We start from the raw sequence: 15,047 nt of genomic DNA on the forward strand, positions 1-15,047 counted from the left end.
CCGGGAAGAAGCAGGCTCTGTGTCTTTTCCGAGGACACTCGGACGGAACATTCCCAACAGCACGTTGTCCCATTGGCAAGAGGCAGAGCTCTTGCATGTAGATCCTGCGGTGCTACCTGTACCTAGGGAGGGAAAGAGCCTTGGAAGTCACGTGCAGCTCCAGCAGCTAGAGCTGCACGGCCTAAGCACATCAGCCCAGCCCAGCTATCTACTTAAGGACCAGACAATGACAGGTCTGATCTCACCTGTGACCTCGGGATGCCCTCGCACATGTGCTGCCTCACACGCCCCCAGTCAACGGCACCCGGCCGCCAAAGATGAGTCGGTGCATAAAGATCCACGAGATCCCGTTCCGCGACCACGCCAACAACGTCTCGCTGATGGTCTTCTGGGCGCCCTCGGACCAGCCCCTGCCCCCCCTGTACAGCTTCGCCATCTACGTCACATGCCCGGACACCTCCTCGCCCGACCTCTTCGACGCCGCGGACCTCCTCAGGGCCCTGTGCGAGTCCAGCTACGCCCCCGAGACAACCGCCTACCGCCTGGACGTCTACTTTGCGCCCTGGGCCACCGTCGAGCACTGCAAGAAGCACTACGACGCCGAGAGGGCGTCCAGGGGCCTCTACACCGAGCAGACCGAGGCCCTGCGGAACCCGATCGGCTGGAGGGGCAGCACCAGCAGCGAGATCGCCGCCTCCACGACCAGGCAGCGCCTCCCGGGCCTGGTGCCCTCGTACCTGCGCCCGCCCACGGTATGCCACCACGACGTGCTCTTCATCTGCGATGAGCCCGACTGGCCCGAGGGCGACGACCTGATCTTCGTGCAGTTCCGCCGCCAGCACCCCGGAGGAGATCGAGCTGGAAGGGGGTGGGGAGCCGCTGGACGAGACGCTCGAGATCGTCGCGCAGACGGCCACGCAGAGGCTGCCCGTGTGCCCGGACCCGGAGGAGTATGACGGCTCCGGGACGGTGCAGGGAAGGATGTACGACATGCTGCTGCTCAAGGATGAGCAGTTGAACGAGCCTTATGAGGAGGCGCTGGCGCGGGGGTGGAGATCGTGGTGAGACCAGACTGGGCAGGATTAGCTTTGTGCTCACAGGAGCACATAATGTCAACGAAACAGCTCAGTATGAACCCGGAGCCTGATGAAACCAGAGCACCACCTAATTATATCATTATTCAATATGTCTTCACGATATTTCACACTATCTGGGATCATCGTGTATCCTGTCTCATCATATCTCACAGTCAAGTCCAGGAGCCTCCTATTCACAAAATTGAGCCTCTCATCTCACGAATCAGTGACATCAAACCATCAAGGTGAAGATCTGTCTCATGAGTCGCGTAGCGGCAGTACATCTGTTTATTCGAGGTGCTGGGTTTAGTCTTCGGCATGTCGTGCCATGACCGAATTTCGTGTGACATTACCGGTATGTAACCTTCAGCTACAACACGGCGACTCTTTCGTTAGGTGTCTGTGTCTATTCTCTCGTCAAAATGGTATGAGTGGCTATCTGCCTCTTTGATCTTTAAGATGTCACACGCTGATGTCAAGATGGGCTCATACAGCACTCTCTGAGCCCTCACAACTCCCGAAATTGAAAAGAAGCAAAATGGTTGGTGCTGAAACACTGATGCACCACCGCCAGAGCCGGGTATCTTGAGCGAATGTGGGCCACAAACCAGAGTATTTTCATAGGGAGATGAATTGCGAGGTATGCCGCCGGTATTACGTCCTTGGTTGATAGTAAATCTGTCACAGTTGAGCTGTATAAGTAGGTAGATTTACTTCATAATTCCGGTCAGTCCTCACGCAGCGGGTGAAATATGAGAATTATCCTGAACCAAAGATGCCCACGTAGCCATGGAACGTCATATCTAGGCATAGACAAGTGTACTGAATCTCAATTTCTCAATCTATCAACTTCCATAAGGACTCACCCTGCCCTGGATCTATTGCAACTCACATGTTCTGCTTTATGCAGGGCCTTCATCGTCAAAGAAGACTTCGTTGAGAAGACTGTACAGAACTTTCTGTCCAGCCCACTGCTCCTCAACAGTCGGCCGAATCTGCTCAGGCGGCAGAACAAAACCAAAGTCCCCGGTGTCAGGCAACTCAATCGTCCACGAGAAGTCCGCCCCTCCAATGGCATACACATGATCACGCGAGTTGCCCACAGACCGGTACAGAATCGCACCCCCAGGCCCAAACGTAAAGGTCGTCCTCCGGTCCGAGCTGTCGCGGATCTCCTCACTCATGAGCGAGCCCGTCCTGCTCCACTTGCCCAGCTGCGGGAGGTAGATGGTCTCGTTGTAGCCGTAGGGAAACAAAAAGTACTGCCCGTAGCTGTGCCAGTCGATGTACAGCTTGATGCCGACCCTGTCGCGCAGCTCGCGCACCAGCCCGTCGAGCCCCTTGTTCTCGGGCGAGTCTGACGGCGCCTCCCCGCCGTACGTCTGCCCGCACGGGTCGGCCGAGGCGCCGCTTGATGTCGGGTTCCAGGCGAACTCCCAGTTCCTGTTGATGTCGCGCCCCACGCAGGTCGAGTTTGCTGGTCCGGGCTGGCGGTTCTTGCGCCACAGTCGTTCGGTGGTTTGCGTGTACACGAACCCTGCTGTATGTGAGCTTGATGCAGGGCTTTGATGGCAGCTGTCTTTTTTCGTTTCTTTGCTGCTTACCGTCGGGATTGACTATCGGGACGATGTAGAAGTCAAAGCTGTCCAGAACAGTGCGGGTATCGTTGTCGCCCCCTTTGTAGCCGTGGATGAGCTGCAGCGTGAGATACTCAACGGTCTAGGTCAACCAAGTCAGCCACATGATTCGCCAGAGAATATGAATGCCTCTCACCAAGGTTGTAATCCATTCCCGAGCGTGTACAGTACCATGGTAGAGCACTGCAGGCTTTCCCGGGCCGGCGTCACCCCACAGGTGAATACCAAAGAGATCCCGGCCCTCGTAGGATGTACCAGAAGAGATCAACTCAGAGTTGTTTGGGAACAACGCCTGGAGGTCCTCAAAATATTGAATGTGGTCCTTATATGGGTGGTACGTGTCGTACCACGAGAGATCGTCAGCCTGTCTCTTCCACGTGCTCTGTGAAGCGGATTCTGCGGCGATGGACTCTCCAAGGTCCGTATGAAGGATGGTACTCCTGAGTTTGAGGGATTCGAACTGGGCCAGTTTCTCGGGTGGGACGACAACATCGAAGTGGCTGCCCACGGTTTCTTCCTTCCACGGCTCCAAGGATATGCTGGCAAGCCTCTTCAGCACTGCATTTGGCCGTCCGTCCGTCTTGACGCGGACCACTTTGTGTCCGTCATATTGCCCCTTGCTGGCCTGTGTATGACCCAGTGCGATGGAGCCAAGACCCGAACATGTCCAAAGGAGCTTTGAGAAACGCATTGTCAAGTGAGCAACCTGCGAAACAGCTTAATACTGTATCTAGGCTTAAATGTGGTCACTAGTAAAGAAGGGGGGCCAACACTAAAGATAATCTCGGGTGCAGGTCAGGTTGAGTTAATTATACTTCATATACCTGGACAGTTCATGCAAAAGCGTCCCGCCTACTTCCCTGCATGGTTTAATTAGCCGTGTCTAAACGGCCATCGTCGATAACATGAGGGGAAACAATTGTAGCCGTCAGCGCACATATGTACCTGCCGCATCGGTTCTCGAGAAATCTTGGCTTTTCTTGTCCCGCAACTGCAATGCTCCTCTCGCCACTCACTAGGGGATGGCGCCATGCTTCTCACGAAAGAGTTCCCCAAAACAGCACAATATTCATGTAGGAGAGACGCACTCGGGAGCAAGCGAGGAGACTAGCAAATGGAACGTGGATGAATTGCATAGGCATGGCTGTATCGAGATGTTTTCTGTACGCTGAGTAATTCCTACTCAGTGGACTCGACCACCTTTCGTGCCCCAAGATCGTACCGATCACCATTCCTCAAGTAGTAAAATATAGAAGACGAATCAGGCAGGTTCTTGAGCTCGCTGCCCTCCCTCGACCAGAACCCCCCGTCGTAGACGGCGACGTAGCTCGCCCCGATGACCTCAGCATCGTTCCCGGAGACAACCAGCGCCGTGTTCTCATCGATGCCGAACGCGAGCAGCTCAGGCCTGACCTTCAGGATGTCGAACAGGTCGAACACGCGGTTCCGCACCAGGACATGCTGGTCGATAGCCGTGTTCTTCAGATACCCAAACCCGACCTGGTGATCCCCAACCATAATCTGGTTGTTTGCCGTGTCCCCCCGCGCAAGGAAACTCCCCTGGATGCTCGCCCCGGCGCTTGAACCTCCGATGACACCGCCGCGCTCGAGGACAGCCCTGAACTCCGCCTCAGACCTTGTGCCCGCGTACGCATCCACAAGGCGCCACTGCCTCCCGCCGCCGAACCACACCCCCGTCGCGGCCAGCAGCGGCGCGACAAACTCCTCCGTGTCCGCGACGGCCGGGTCGTAAGTATGCAGCACCGTGACATTCCCCGCGCCGAGGCGCCTGAACGCCGCCGCCCCAGCTGCGTCCTGGTCGTGCGAGTCCGCTCCGTCAGCCGTCGGGATCACCACGATGGAGGAGGCGGGCCCGCTGCCGCCCGCCAGGTCGATGACGCGCTGGTAGATGCTGTCGCTGAGAGAGCCGCCCCCCACGACGACGAGAGAGCCTCTCTCGGGGCCGACGGTGGATGAGTTCTGCGCATGGGCTGTCGTGGCGAGCAGGCCCATCGCTGCGGTGATGAGGCGGAGGATGTCGGAGGTGATCTTCATCTTGTCGGGCTGGTGAGTTGAGACTTCCGGTTAGTGTACTTACTCGACGATAAACCAGGCCAACCCGGCAAATCCAGCGGCAGCCTATCCACTTTATATCATTGCTACGGCTTTTACCTAGCCATCACCACAATACTTGCAGCGATCGCGCAATGCCAGATGCGCGCCCGTTGATCGGCATTGGGCTTCCCGCTTTGGGCAGGTGTCGCTAATAAGAAGCTCGGCTAGCTTCTTGGCTGCGGTAGATGTTTGCTACGCGGATACATTATCTCTCTGCCTTTACAAATAGGAGCGTCCTATCGGAACAGATGATGATGCGCTGATGCCTTTCATCATCTCAAGCCAACGAGGTGACATCAACTGGGCGGTTCCACAGACATTTCGTGAAGGAAGTTGACGTTCTTGGGGGAACGAACCCCTCTTTCATTAGCCTTTTCAAAAATTGAATTAATGACGGAGAAAGCTGTGACGCTGTCTCATCGCGCTGCGTCCTCCCTACTATGCTTCTTGCTGATATACTTCAGTTTAAGAGCTACCTCAGTGCAAGACTCAATCCAAAAGAGAGGACAGCAACCATCACATGAGATTTGTTCCGGGGGCGTTTCTCATGTTCATCCCCTCCCCTTCTGCAAACCCTTGGGAAGGCTTCAACTGATGCCACCGAAAAGAGTTGAATCGATTCCACTGAAGCTGAACCAGATCAAGCGAATTCACAGGCAGACCAGACAATCCAAGCTTGAGAGTCGCCATCGCACATCAAACACCGTACACATTCCAAGCCCTTGTGCGAAGCACACACCTCATTGATCATCATAAGGTTGATGCTGGTCACAACCATACTCGCCAGTCTCGTACGCGCGGAAGTGGATGCGAGGCGTTCGGTTCTCGAAGCGCGAGATCCCACAGAACTCCTCGAAGCCGCCCGCGTTCCAGATCTGGCCCTCCTCCTCCTTGCAGTGCCTCACAGTCCTGTAGTCCACGCGATGGGCAAGCCACCACGCCGTCTGGGAGTAGAGGCGGACGTCCCTAAGGCCCGGGAGCCCAGAGCCGGCACTCACATACGCCGCGAGGTACTTGACGAACGTGAGCGTCGCCCCGGCCGCGTACGAGGGCAAGGTTTGCTGCCACGCATCTCGCGAGAGGGCGGCGATTTGGTTGTCCCAGCAGCTAAGGCACGTGTTGAGCTGCAAATGCTCGAGATTCGGCGGCAGAACACTGGGCGGTAGGGGCTCAGCCTGGGGCTGGCTGTTTTCGCCTCGGTAACACATCAGGTGGTGCATCCCGATCTGCAGGTAGGTAAGGTTGCGCAGCCCTCCCAGGCTGGTGATGCCGCCGGCTGGGCCCAGGTGCATAGGAAAGTTGATTCGTGCGAGCGCTGGTGCTCTGCGGAAGTGTAGCCCTAATGCTAGAGAACAGAGATGTTGCATCTTGGCTAGAGTGGCGCTTAGGTTCAGCCGATCCGGATTGACCTCAGTGAGTCCGCCTGGAAACACTTGGCAATTCATCTCCTGGGCATTGGTTGAGAACTCGAATTCCTCCAAATTCGGGAAGGACCGGCGTATGACGTCTGCCTCGGATGGGATGAGAGCAGAGCTCCTCAGTGAGAGTTTCTTGATGTGAGGATTCTGGGTTCCGATGTCATAGTCCGAGGCGAGGATCATTGACCACGCTCCTGTGTCCCTCATCGAGATTACGCTTCTCAGTGACGGAAGTGCAAAGAATACACAATGCATGTATGGTATGCCATTGCTTGTGAAGCAGAATTCTTCGAGAACTGGGAGGAATGTTTGACGTTTAGTTTTTAAATCATTCCCTATGCGCGCCCTTACTCGTTTGTAGAACGTGTCGTAGCCGTCTGTGATTGTGTCAGTGTTGATTCTTGTTCTGGAGCAAAGCCGGTGCGACATTGGTCAAAAAACACTCTCGGACATAAAAAGCCAGGTAGTTTTCAAAGCTACACTGAGCTCCCTGAAAGTTTCCGGTTCGTAGGAGCAATACAGTTCATGGGCTGTGTCTTACCATTTGGCCTTCCGGCAGCAATGTCTTCCGGGCCGCTATTCCGGAAACACTTGGTGCATTCCTTGAGGTCGAGTGACAGCGACTTCAGTCTCGTGGTCGTGTTGAGGACTCTGTACAACTGGTCACATACGTCCCAACTTCGTCCTTTCGAATTGCACCAGCAGATTCTGAGATTGACAGACAGCTTTCGAACATACTGTCCTAGTTCGGGTTGGGACTCGACTGTGTTGAAGAAAAGTTCCAATTGCTTGGTCCCCGTAATGTGCACGAACTCGTACAGAGCGCGCACGGCAGTCGGGCAGAACCTCCTGCACACCAGGCAAAGTGGACACGGATTTCGCCTTCTCAGTCCTGTCTGGTCTCCTGTGGTCACATCAGGTTCGACGGCGAGGTGTTGTGCGATGATATGCAAAACCTCTGTCGGGAGTGAATTGATGCTTGCTGGGGCCCTAACGGGTTGGGGAAACTGCATTGGGCGCCGATTGTCCATGATGGTTGCTCTCGACAAAGCTTTCCGTGAAACTTTTGTCACTTTGTGTCGTGGATGTATGTCAGTGTGTAATGAATGTCTAGTAGTTCGGCGGGAAAGAAGATTGAAAGTTGTTCTGCAACTGCTGCAGACTGGGGATACCAACCGCTGTCTGCTATCCTGATTCTCGAGTGGCGCTGTCATACGAGGTTGGCATCACAGGAAAAGAACCATGGCTGCCGTGCAGTCCATCGTCCCGGTGTTGGCAAGAAAAATTTTGGAGGGCAGAAAGAGCTGTTCGGGGGGTGCTCAAAGAGTCTGGAGCGTCCACAGCCAGATTCCGGGTCCGGGGAAGGGAGGGCAGCCTCGCGGTCGCTTAGGGGCCTCCTAAGTCTTTTTTTAAGGACCGAGGCGGCGTGCATACCATAGCACGCCTATCTACTGACTTCTTTTCAGCTCACGCCTGTGCGCACTCATGCCACGCAGCCTTTCAGTGTTTTAAACCAGGGACGAGTCCCAAGTACTTTTTGGTAACCACACCTAGGTATCCAGATGACCTCCATTATCGTCAGTCCGTCGGTGTGTTCGAGCACTCCAACTGGAGCTACAATCACACTAATCGGTCGGCCCCCTTTGTGGATCTACCTGTGCCCACCAAGAAGAGCCGCGAAGTGATTAGACGCCCGAAGGAACACGGAATCCCTTCCGCAAAGTGCTTGCCCGTGCTGCTCAGGACCTCATCTACAACTGTGTCGAAGCGTCCTCATCGGCACGTAGTACTTTCCGCAGCGACGACAATGTTCCAGGTCGCACAATGCAAACGTCTCTTCCTCCCAGTTCGGGTTTCCCGTAGAGTCCCATATGTCGAGTAACCCATTCGTTTTAGATATTTCCTTATTGCCATCAAGATCCGACAGGTCTGAACTCGAACGCGGACGACCACTGGTGGTATCTTCTGCAGCACCTGTTTGCAAAGGGCTGACTGGTTGGGCACTATAATCGCGTGCTTGTGCCCGATGGCTGCGGCGTGGTGGTTGCGGACACGTGGTTTGCGAAGGACGCTTGCCGTGCATAGAGGGCTTTGAGTCATGCTTTCTAGAAATCGATGGGCGCCGGACTGTCCTGGTTGAAGGAGTGGTCGGCCTCGAGACTTGTCTGTGTTCCTGTGTCTTCCGACCCCGGGGCGAGCCCATCCAACCCTTATCCTCGTATCGGTACTTTGCCGACTCGTGTTTGTCATCACGGCCAGGATTCCGAGGAGATGTGAAGAAATCTCGAGATATCCGCTTGGCTGACTGTAGAATCCCTTCCGATGGCGGTTGAGTTTGACGCCTTCGTGAGGCGGCTCGAGGAAAGCCTCGCTTTGGTGTTGAGGGCTCGGGCGGGTGTTGTGCGTCGCCGTGTGCTCGGTCTTTACTCTGTAGGCGCCTGCTTTGGGATCGTGAATGCCGTTTCCTTCCTCGAGGCTCTTCGCCGTGACGCTCCGCCGGTGGTCTTTCCTGATTGTTCACGTCTTGGTAATGTGGGGGCGACGCCTGCCACAAGTGCAAGGGGTTCGCCCCGTAGGCAGGATTATGACTGGGAAGTGTCAGCTGAAAGACCCTGCTATCAACAGCAGATACTGAAGGGGACAAGGGGAAGTGTGTCTGACTTGTCCTGGAGATGATAGCCGTTGTTTGGTGTTGGCGGTACTGAAAACTGGGTGTCATAGTACCCAGACTGTAGTTGCTGGGGGTCAGGAGCGTAGTGGCTCATGTTCACATTCCAAGGACTTTGTACCGCGTTGTACTGTGATGCGTGGTAGTAGGAGCCGTTTGTATCGTAGTAGGTGATTGGCAATGACGCCGCAGGAGGTATCGGGGGCGGTAGAGGCAATGGCGGTGGAGGGGAGAAGTTGTGGTAGGTTGTTTGATGGGACACTTGGAACGGCGACCCTGACGCGTGATGAAACTGTGAATTTTGCCAACCTCGATGGCGAAGATGATTAAAGGCTGGATTCATGGTGCTGGGTGGGACGGATGACCCGGTGGACTGGATTGGAGTCGTTTGGAGCTGTGGACGACAGAGGTTGGCGTCGGCTGGAAAGCAAACGGGCCGTGATGCAGCCCCTTCCAGAATTGTAATGAGGATCCGAACGATAAGATGTGGCCAGTGCTGCGATTCTCTTTGTGTCGTTGTTTCGAATCTGGACTCGAGGTTAGTTTGGGTTGGGTTGGTGATGGCAAGTCGCGTGCATGGAAGTAGCCTCCCAGCTGCCCGAGTGCGACTGCCACATCGGCGGTGTTGACGATTGTGTCACGCCTGCTAATTCCATGGACGCACTACACTAGCAGGACATCCACAGATATCGAATACAGAATGCAAGCTTTTCGACCGTTCGCTTATTTCACCTTTTGACTACCTAAGAAATACAGAGGTAGGCTGGATATCGGCGGCCAGGAATCCTCAGATGTGCTCGGGCCTGTACTCGTCCTTCAACGCGCCGATCCCGATCCTCGCCTTGTAGCTCGACGGCTCGAACCCACCGAAGTCGTGCACCGTGTAGTGCATCTGCAGGAAGCCGGAACCGAATAGGAACAGCCCGTCCGAGCCGCTGGGGTCGAATGGCGGCCAGCAGTACTTGTCCTCGCCCGTCGCGAACCCAGGCTTCTTGAGCATATCGCCAGTGAGGACGAGCGTGCTTGGGTTGATGCTGTCGCCGATGTTGAACTCGATCGACCACGCGTCCGTGAACTCGGTGCACAGCGGGAGGTAGCCACCTTCGGTGATGGCGGTCCAGTTCATGCCGATGCTCGCGTAGATGTCCTCGATCAACGGGTCCGGCACCGAGATCCGCCCTGCTCCTGTGTCGAACACGCCCCATGCGCCCGAGAGGGTCACGGTCGACTGGGTCTTGTTGGGCGTCGTGCCGACTGCGTACAGCATGTCGACGCGCCACAGCTGGGCGCGCTCGTCAGGCAGCGACAGGCTGGTCCAGACGAGATCGCCGTCGACGTATGTGTCCTCGTGCGAGCCACCCAACGTGAGCCTTCCCTCGCCGGCGCTGTCGCCCGTGCTCTCCAGCTCGACGCCGTAGTAGAGGCCAAACCGGGGCTCGTCAAGCTTGCCCGACCACAGGAGCGTCTCCACCAGGGTCGTCGTGTTGGCGTCCGAGATGGTACTGAAGGCCAGGCCCAGGAATCCGTCCGCTGGGATGTTGAACCAAGAGGACTGGAAGGCCTCCAGGAAGGTCTGGGTCCAGACCGTGTCAGGGGCGGACGGGAACGTGAAGACGTCCTCCATGCCAACACCAGCCGTCACGCCTCCCAGATACTCGATCGACCCGTACGCGCCCGTGGCGTTGGATGTGGACGAAGTCGTCTCATTGTATCCAGTCCGGTTGAATCCGCTGTTGTTGGGGCAGAGGGCTGTCCCATCGCACTCTGCGGCAACCATCCAAGTCGTCGAGCTTCCACTGTCGAACAGCAGGGTATGCGTGACAGGGGGTGTTCCAACCTCCACATCAACCACCGACTGGGTTGCACGTCAGCACAACTTCATCCTCAAGTGAGCATGTCGCGCAGCAGGACTCACGTAGCCATTCTTCAGCCATATTGGAAGGTCAAGCACTGCTGAAAGGGCGCCTGGCAAGCAAGCCAGAGAGAGCAATGCGGCCGACATTCTTCACAAGCGAACGGAAGGTGTCCGGGAACAAAAAACGAGGGATGTTCAGCGGTGGGAGCTGATGGGCGAGAAAAAGACGTCTTCTGCCACGCGATGGCCAGCGGCTGGGCTATGTAGGATGCATGTGTTTATCCCATCTTTCCAGCCCGACGTTGGGTGTGGGTTCATTTCGGGGTGGGTCATCCCAGCCCGGTGAGGGTTGTCGCTCCACGATGATGCTATTTGTGTTCATGCGTCCTCCCCTTCCCACGCTTGGCATTTTTCCTAGCAGCATACCAACACGAGGAATTCGTATTAAGGGGCCACTATCTGTATGGTTAAAAGTGCCGGTGACAAAATCCCCGCGTTATTTATCTACACGTGCATACTCTTGATCCACTAATGGCCCGCACTCGACCGATGGCAGTCCCGAAGATTGCCGTGCATAGGGGCAGAACACCCGGAGGGGAGTGCCAGTAGGAGTATAGATTAGCGGAGCAGGGCTGTGTGCTAAGGACTTAGTGTTCTATGGAATGTGCCGTGCTTGGCCTAGTCCTCACGGTGCAGCCGGCGCCTGAGCGGGACGATCCACACGATGTTCACTTAACCTTATAACCTTGTTTTTTTCTAGACCACTCCGTCAGCCACCAGACTCCAACATCTGGCCTTTAGCCCGGCCGAAACTTGATGCATAGATCTATCTAGTTTGACAGAAGAAAAGGAAAGACAATATTGTGTTATTGACATGTTGACCCGCCAGTCTGGGAGACACATTGGAGTGGCGACAGGCATGTCCCCGAGCACCCCCATCCCGTCATGCAGCCGGTGTAGCAGCACGTCCCGGCGACAGTGTCACAGGGCCACGGGTCGGCACAGTCATTGAGGTCTTTACAAGCCACTCCCGGGCACCCCCAGAAGCACGAGGTGCTGAGACAGTTGTATTGACAGTGAGCAGACGTCGTAGTGGGCGCCGAGGTGGTCAAGGTGCTCGTCAAGAGATCGGCCGCGTGTGAATCTGCGGAAGTCGAGGTGGGGACTGCCGATGCTGACGGTGAAAGCGAAGCAGTATTGGGTGCGTCGTGTTCCGTGGATGCGGTCAAGTCCGCAGTTGCATTCGAGGGATGTGACGGAGAAGTATCGGTACAGAGGCCAGTCCCTCGAGCACACACGGTCGACGTGGTAGATGACCTGGACTCAAGTTAGAGTTTTTGAGTCTGTTAGAGGATAATGCCACTGATTAAACTACCATGAGGACTGTACGGGCTCATTTCGATCGTTTCCACCTCTCCTCTCCATTGCCACAGCGATGAGAGTAGCTATGACACCCAAGACGAATATGAGAGCAATGCTAGAACAGGCCATCAAGAATCTCTTCTTCTGAGCCCAGTGAGGGAGGTGGTGATAGGACACTCGGTTATCAAAATATGGCCCACAGAACTGCTGGCCACCACCTTTCCCATCCCCTCTGAAGACTGCTCCCAGGGAGAGGTACCTGCTAATGTGATTTCGTTCAGGATTTTCGGGGCTCATTGGTCGGCTTGAGGCAGGTGGCATGGTTGAATGCATCTCGCTCTCATTCAGCACGCGACCCGAAAGATCGTTCTGGACTGTAGAACCATGCCGCTTTTATTGGCACACGATACGATGCAAACACTAGTAGTTTAGGGGGGAGATTGATCGGTGATCCAATAGCTACGATGGGCTGCAAACTCCGCCCTTGCCCTCCCGTGCCTCTGGTTCACCGGTAGAATAGCCGTTCCTACTGGGCCGTTTGAGGCTCTGCTGGGGCTGAATGTGCTCCTGCTGAATCGATCGATATGTCTGCCTGATGGCACTGATTAGGGGCGGGGACTCCTGAGGGAAGGCACCTCCTTTTCCTACTTGACTGCCTTATGAATTTTATTTCGCTCCGGATTCATGTCACATTACATGATGTAACTATTCAGAAGCTAGGTACTCCCCTTCCTTGTGACCATTCGCTCGATCATAGAAGGCGTGGTAGATGAACCTTTATAAATCTACGTCCGTTATTGATTCGCCCAGTGAGACGGTCAGTTGGAGAGCCTGGTCGGCGGCTGGCTGTATTGCCTAGTCAATTTCGATGTTTCTCTTTTTCAGGTTCCATTTCATGTAGAAAGAAACAGAAACACCTGACCGGTGCCCGATTCAGACAACTGCAGTGTTAACGACACATTTCATGCAAGCAGACCTCGCATTCTCCTTCCCTCTCCAAAATTACAAGAGCATGTCTGAGAGCGAGAATACGTCGTGTTACTAAGTAGCTGGCTTGGCCATCGGTACAGCACCGCCAGGTCCTGGCTGGTTCTGAGTGCAAGGCTTTGCACTTCGCCACCGGTCGACAAGACCACATGATCCGTACAGAGGTACCTTACAGGGAAGTAGTTTTGGGGGTTGTAGATGATGTGCACAACGACGGCTATGATCTATTGATGGTTGTGCACCCCCACCGGCGTCAACTGGTGTGGTTTCACCACAGACCCAGCCTTCTCTATTCACATGCAACGCCGTGGGCGAGTTTATCCGAAGCTTTCCAGCTCTAGAACAGACTGTTGCATATTTAGCGGCTGGTCTCGCGCATGTAAGTGCAAAAGCCCAACCCAAAGGCACACCGCAAGGCTGAGTTGGGCATTAAGCCAAGAATAACGAATGACACCACTCACCATTCACCGTATCTTCAAATGGACTGAAACGATGCCTACCCCTCATTCGACATGTATGAAGGATCCAAGATTTGTATCGATACAACCGCGACTCGGTGGGCTAATTGGAGATTCGGATCCCGACATGGAAGTGCTCGGAGCCGCTGCCGCCGTCTCGCAATTTCTGATACAGCTCATTGCTACTGTGGGACTAGCAAAGAAGTTAAAAGGGTCCTCCAAGTCCCTCAAGCAGTATCAGGAGCGACTGAATAGCCTCAAGGACCTCTGCGAAGACATTCGCAGCAACCCTGCTTTACGGACTGAGGAGGTCCGAAAGGAGACCCAATCCATTCTCCACATCATTGACACCCATAAAAACGCGTCCATTTTGTCAAAGAAAGGACGTTTTCGTCGAGCCATCGCCTTTATTATCAACGAGCAATCATTCAGGGACCTGTTCGCTACCCTTGAAGACAAAAAGACCACCTTGTCGCTTCATGTGCTGAGCATCAATTGCACGGCACTGCATGATATCAATCTCCTCATCGCATCAATGGGCGTAAGTTTTGCAACACATCAGATGGGATTCATATCCATGTTTTGTTCCGACGTCTGATCTTGTCGTTAGCCCATTCCTGACAGTCACAACGAACTGACTCCTCCGCACTCGCCGACACCATCCGAAATGTCGTATGACCATAGGAGGACAAACAATTGGTCGGCCAGACAAGCGGGTCAAAATACTGAACAAAAGGCTAGCTATCTAAATTGCCAAGCAGGGGATAACGTTGATCAACACAACGGACCGACCGTGAGAGGCGTAATGCTCACGCCCACCTATCAAGTTGAAGGAACCAAGATGGAATATCGCGGAAGCAAGAAGACGAAACGTGGTGACCAGATAGCTGGACTCACCTGGGAGCTTCCTCCACAGCCAAACCCAAGGGTTGACTTCATTCCTGTGGTATCGGCTGTTTGGGAGGGACTCAAGCACGAGGGGGTGGCAAATGCCCAGAGACCGGGAGCTCGAGCTGGCGAGCAGCTACTGGGGACGGTGATCACCGTGAAGAAGGACTCGCAGCAAAGACGCAACTCACGACAGTGACTACTTTGTGGCGCGGACGTATTTTAGATCCATCTGTGCAGGCAGTTTGGTCTTCTTGTCCCTCGCGGCAGAACACTTGAGTCAATATGTGCTTGCAAGACATTGGATCACATTCGTTTCTTTTTGTGGATGCGCCTGTCCCTTGATGCTCAAATAACATTCGCTAGACTCCCTAGGTAGTCAAATATGCACTGAATTTCCTCATACTGATGATATCGGGGAAAGCAGGAGAAGAAACTTTATAATTCCTGTTATGTGGCTCTCAGGTGGCGTAGGCGTCAGCAGATTCCTGCGAAATTGTACTCAAAACTCATCACAACAGCCTCTCCGTTCTGAAAGTCTCCCCTCAAGCCAAACCGCATATTGCCACCGGGATCAACCGAC

At 54.8% G+C, this 15,047-nt stretch overlaps 7 protein-coding genes across 7 annotated transcripts; 2 read left to right on the forward strand and 5 right to left on the reverse strand.

The window, feature by feature from the left end:
• Window positions 1-317: 317 nt before the first annotated feature.
• On the forward strand, window positions 318-1,065 carry INS49_003842 (uncharacterized protein; the record flags this gene model as incomplete). The annotated part of the gene is made up of 2 exons (XM_043164632.1): window positions 318-733; window positions 828-1,065. The coding sequence occupies 2 exons, from the start codon at window positions 318-320 to the stop codon at window positions 1,063-1,065; spliced, it is 654 nt and encodes a 217-aa protein (XP_043018282.1).
• Window positions 1,066-1,978: 913 nt separating this feature from the next.
• On the reverse strand, window positions 1,979-4,768 carry INS49_003843 (uncharacterized protein; the record flags this gene model as incomplete). The annotated part of the gene is made up of 5 exons (XM_043164633.1): window positions 1,979-2,613; window positions 2,681-2,795; window positions 2,880-3,338; window positions 3,802-3,874; window positions 3,936-4,768. The coding sequence occupies 5 exons, from the start codon at window positions 4,766-4,768 to the stop codon at window positions 1,979-1,981; spliced, it is 2,115 nt and encodes a 704-aa protein (XP_043018283.1).
• An 800-nt stretch (window positions 4,769-5,568) lies between these two features.
• Window positions 5,569-7,277, reverse strand: INS49_003844 (uncharacterized protein; the record flags this gene model as incomplete). Its single annotated transcript, XM_043164634.1, has 3 exons — window positions 5,569-6,623; window positions 6,788-6,897; window positions 6,985-7,277. The coding sequence occupies 3 exons, from the start codon at window positions 7,275-7,277 to the stop codon at window positions 5,569-5,571; spliced, it is 1,458 nt and encodes a 485-aa protein (XP_043018284.1).
• A 1,551-nt stretch (window positions 7,278-8,828) lies between these two features.
• INS49_003845 (uncharacterized protein) lies at window positions 8,829-9,257 on the reverse strand (the record flags this gene model as incomplete). Its single annotated transcript, XM_043164635.1, has 2 exons — window positions 8,829-8,834; window positions 8,889-9,257. 2 exons carry the CDS (start codon window positions 9,255-9,257, stop codon window positions 8,829-8,831), a joined length of 375 nt encoding a protein of 124 aa, XP_043018285.1.
• Window positions 9,258-9,701: 444 nt separating this feature from the next.
• Window positions 9,702-10,916, reverse strand: INS49_003846 (uncharacterized protein; the record flags this gene model as incomplete). Its single annotated transcript, XM_043164636.1, has 2 exons — window positions 9,702-10,769; window positions 10,830-10,916. 2 exons carry the CDS (start codon window positions 10,914-10,916, stop codon window positions 9,702-9,704), a joined length of 1,155 nt encoding a protein of 384 aa, XP_043018286.1.
• Window positions 10,917-11,786: 870 nt separating this feature from the next.
• INS49_003847 (uncharacterized protein) lies at window positions 11,787-12,452 on the reverse strand (the record flags this gene model as incomplete). The annotated part of the gene is made up of 2 exons (XM_043164637.1): window positions 11,787-12,086; window positions 12,159-12,452. The coding sequence occupies 2 exons, from the start codon at window positions 12,450-12,452 to the stop codon at window positions 11,787-11,789; spliced, it is 594 nt and encodes a 197-aa protein (XP_043018287.1).
• Window positions 12,453-13,703: 1,251 nt separating this feature from the next.
• INS49_003848 (uncharacterized protein) lies at window positions 13,704-14,663 on the forward strand (the record flags this gene model as incomplete). Its single annotated transcript, XM_043164638.1, has 3 exons — window positions 13,704-14,117; window positions 14,187-14,248; window positions 14,318-14,663. 3 exons carry the CDS (start codon window positions 13,704-13,706, stop codon window positions 14,661-14,663), a joined length of 822 nt encoding a protein of 273 aa, XP_043018288.1.
• Between the last annotated feature and the right edge of the window lie 384 nt (window positions 14,664-15,047).

Source organism: Diaporthe citri (genome assembly GCF_014595645.1).
Source record: "Diaporthe citri strain NFHF-8-4 chromosome Unknown scaffold_11, whole genome shotgun sequence".
NCBI lineage: Eukaryota > Fungi > Ascomycota > Sordariomycetes > Diaporthales > Diaporthaceae > Diaporthe > Diaporthe citri.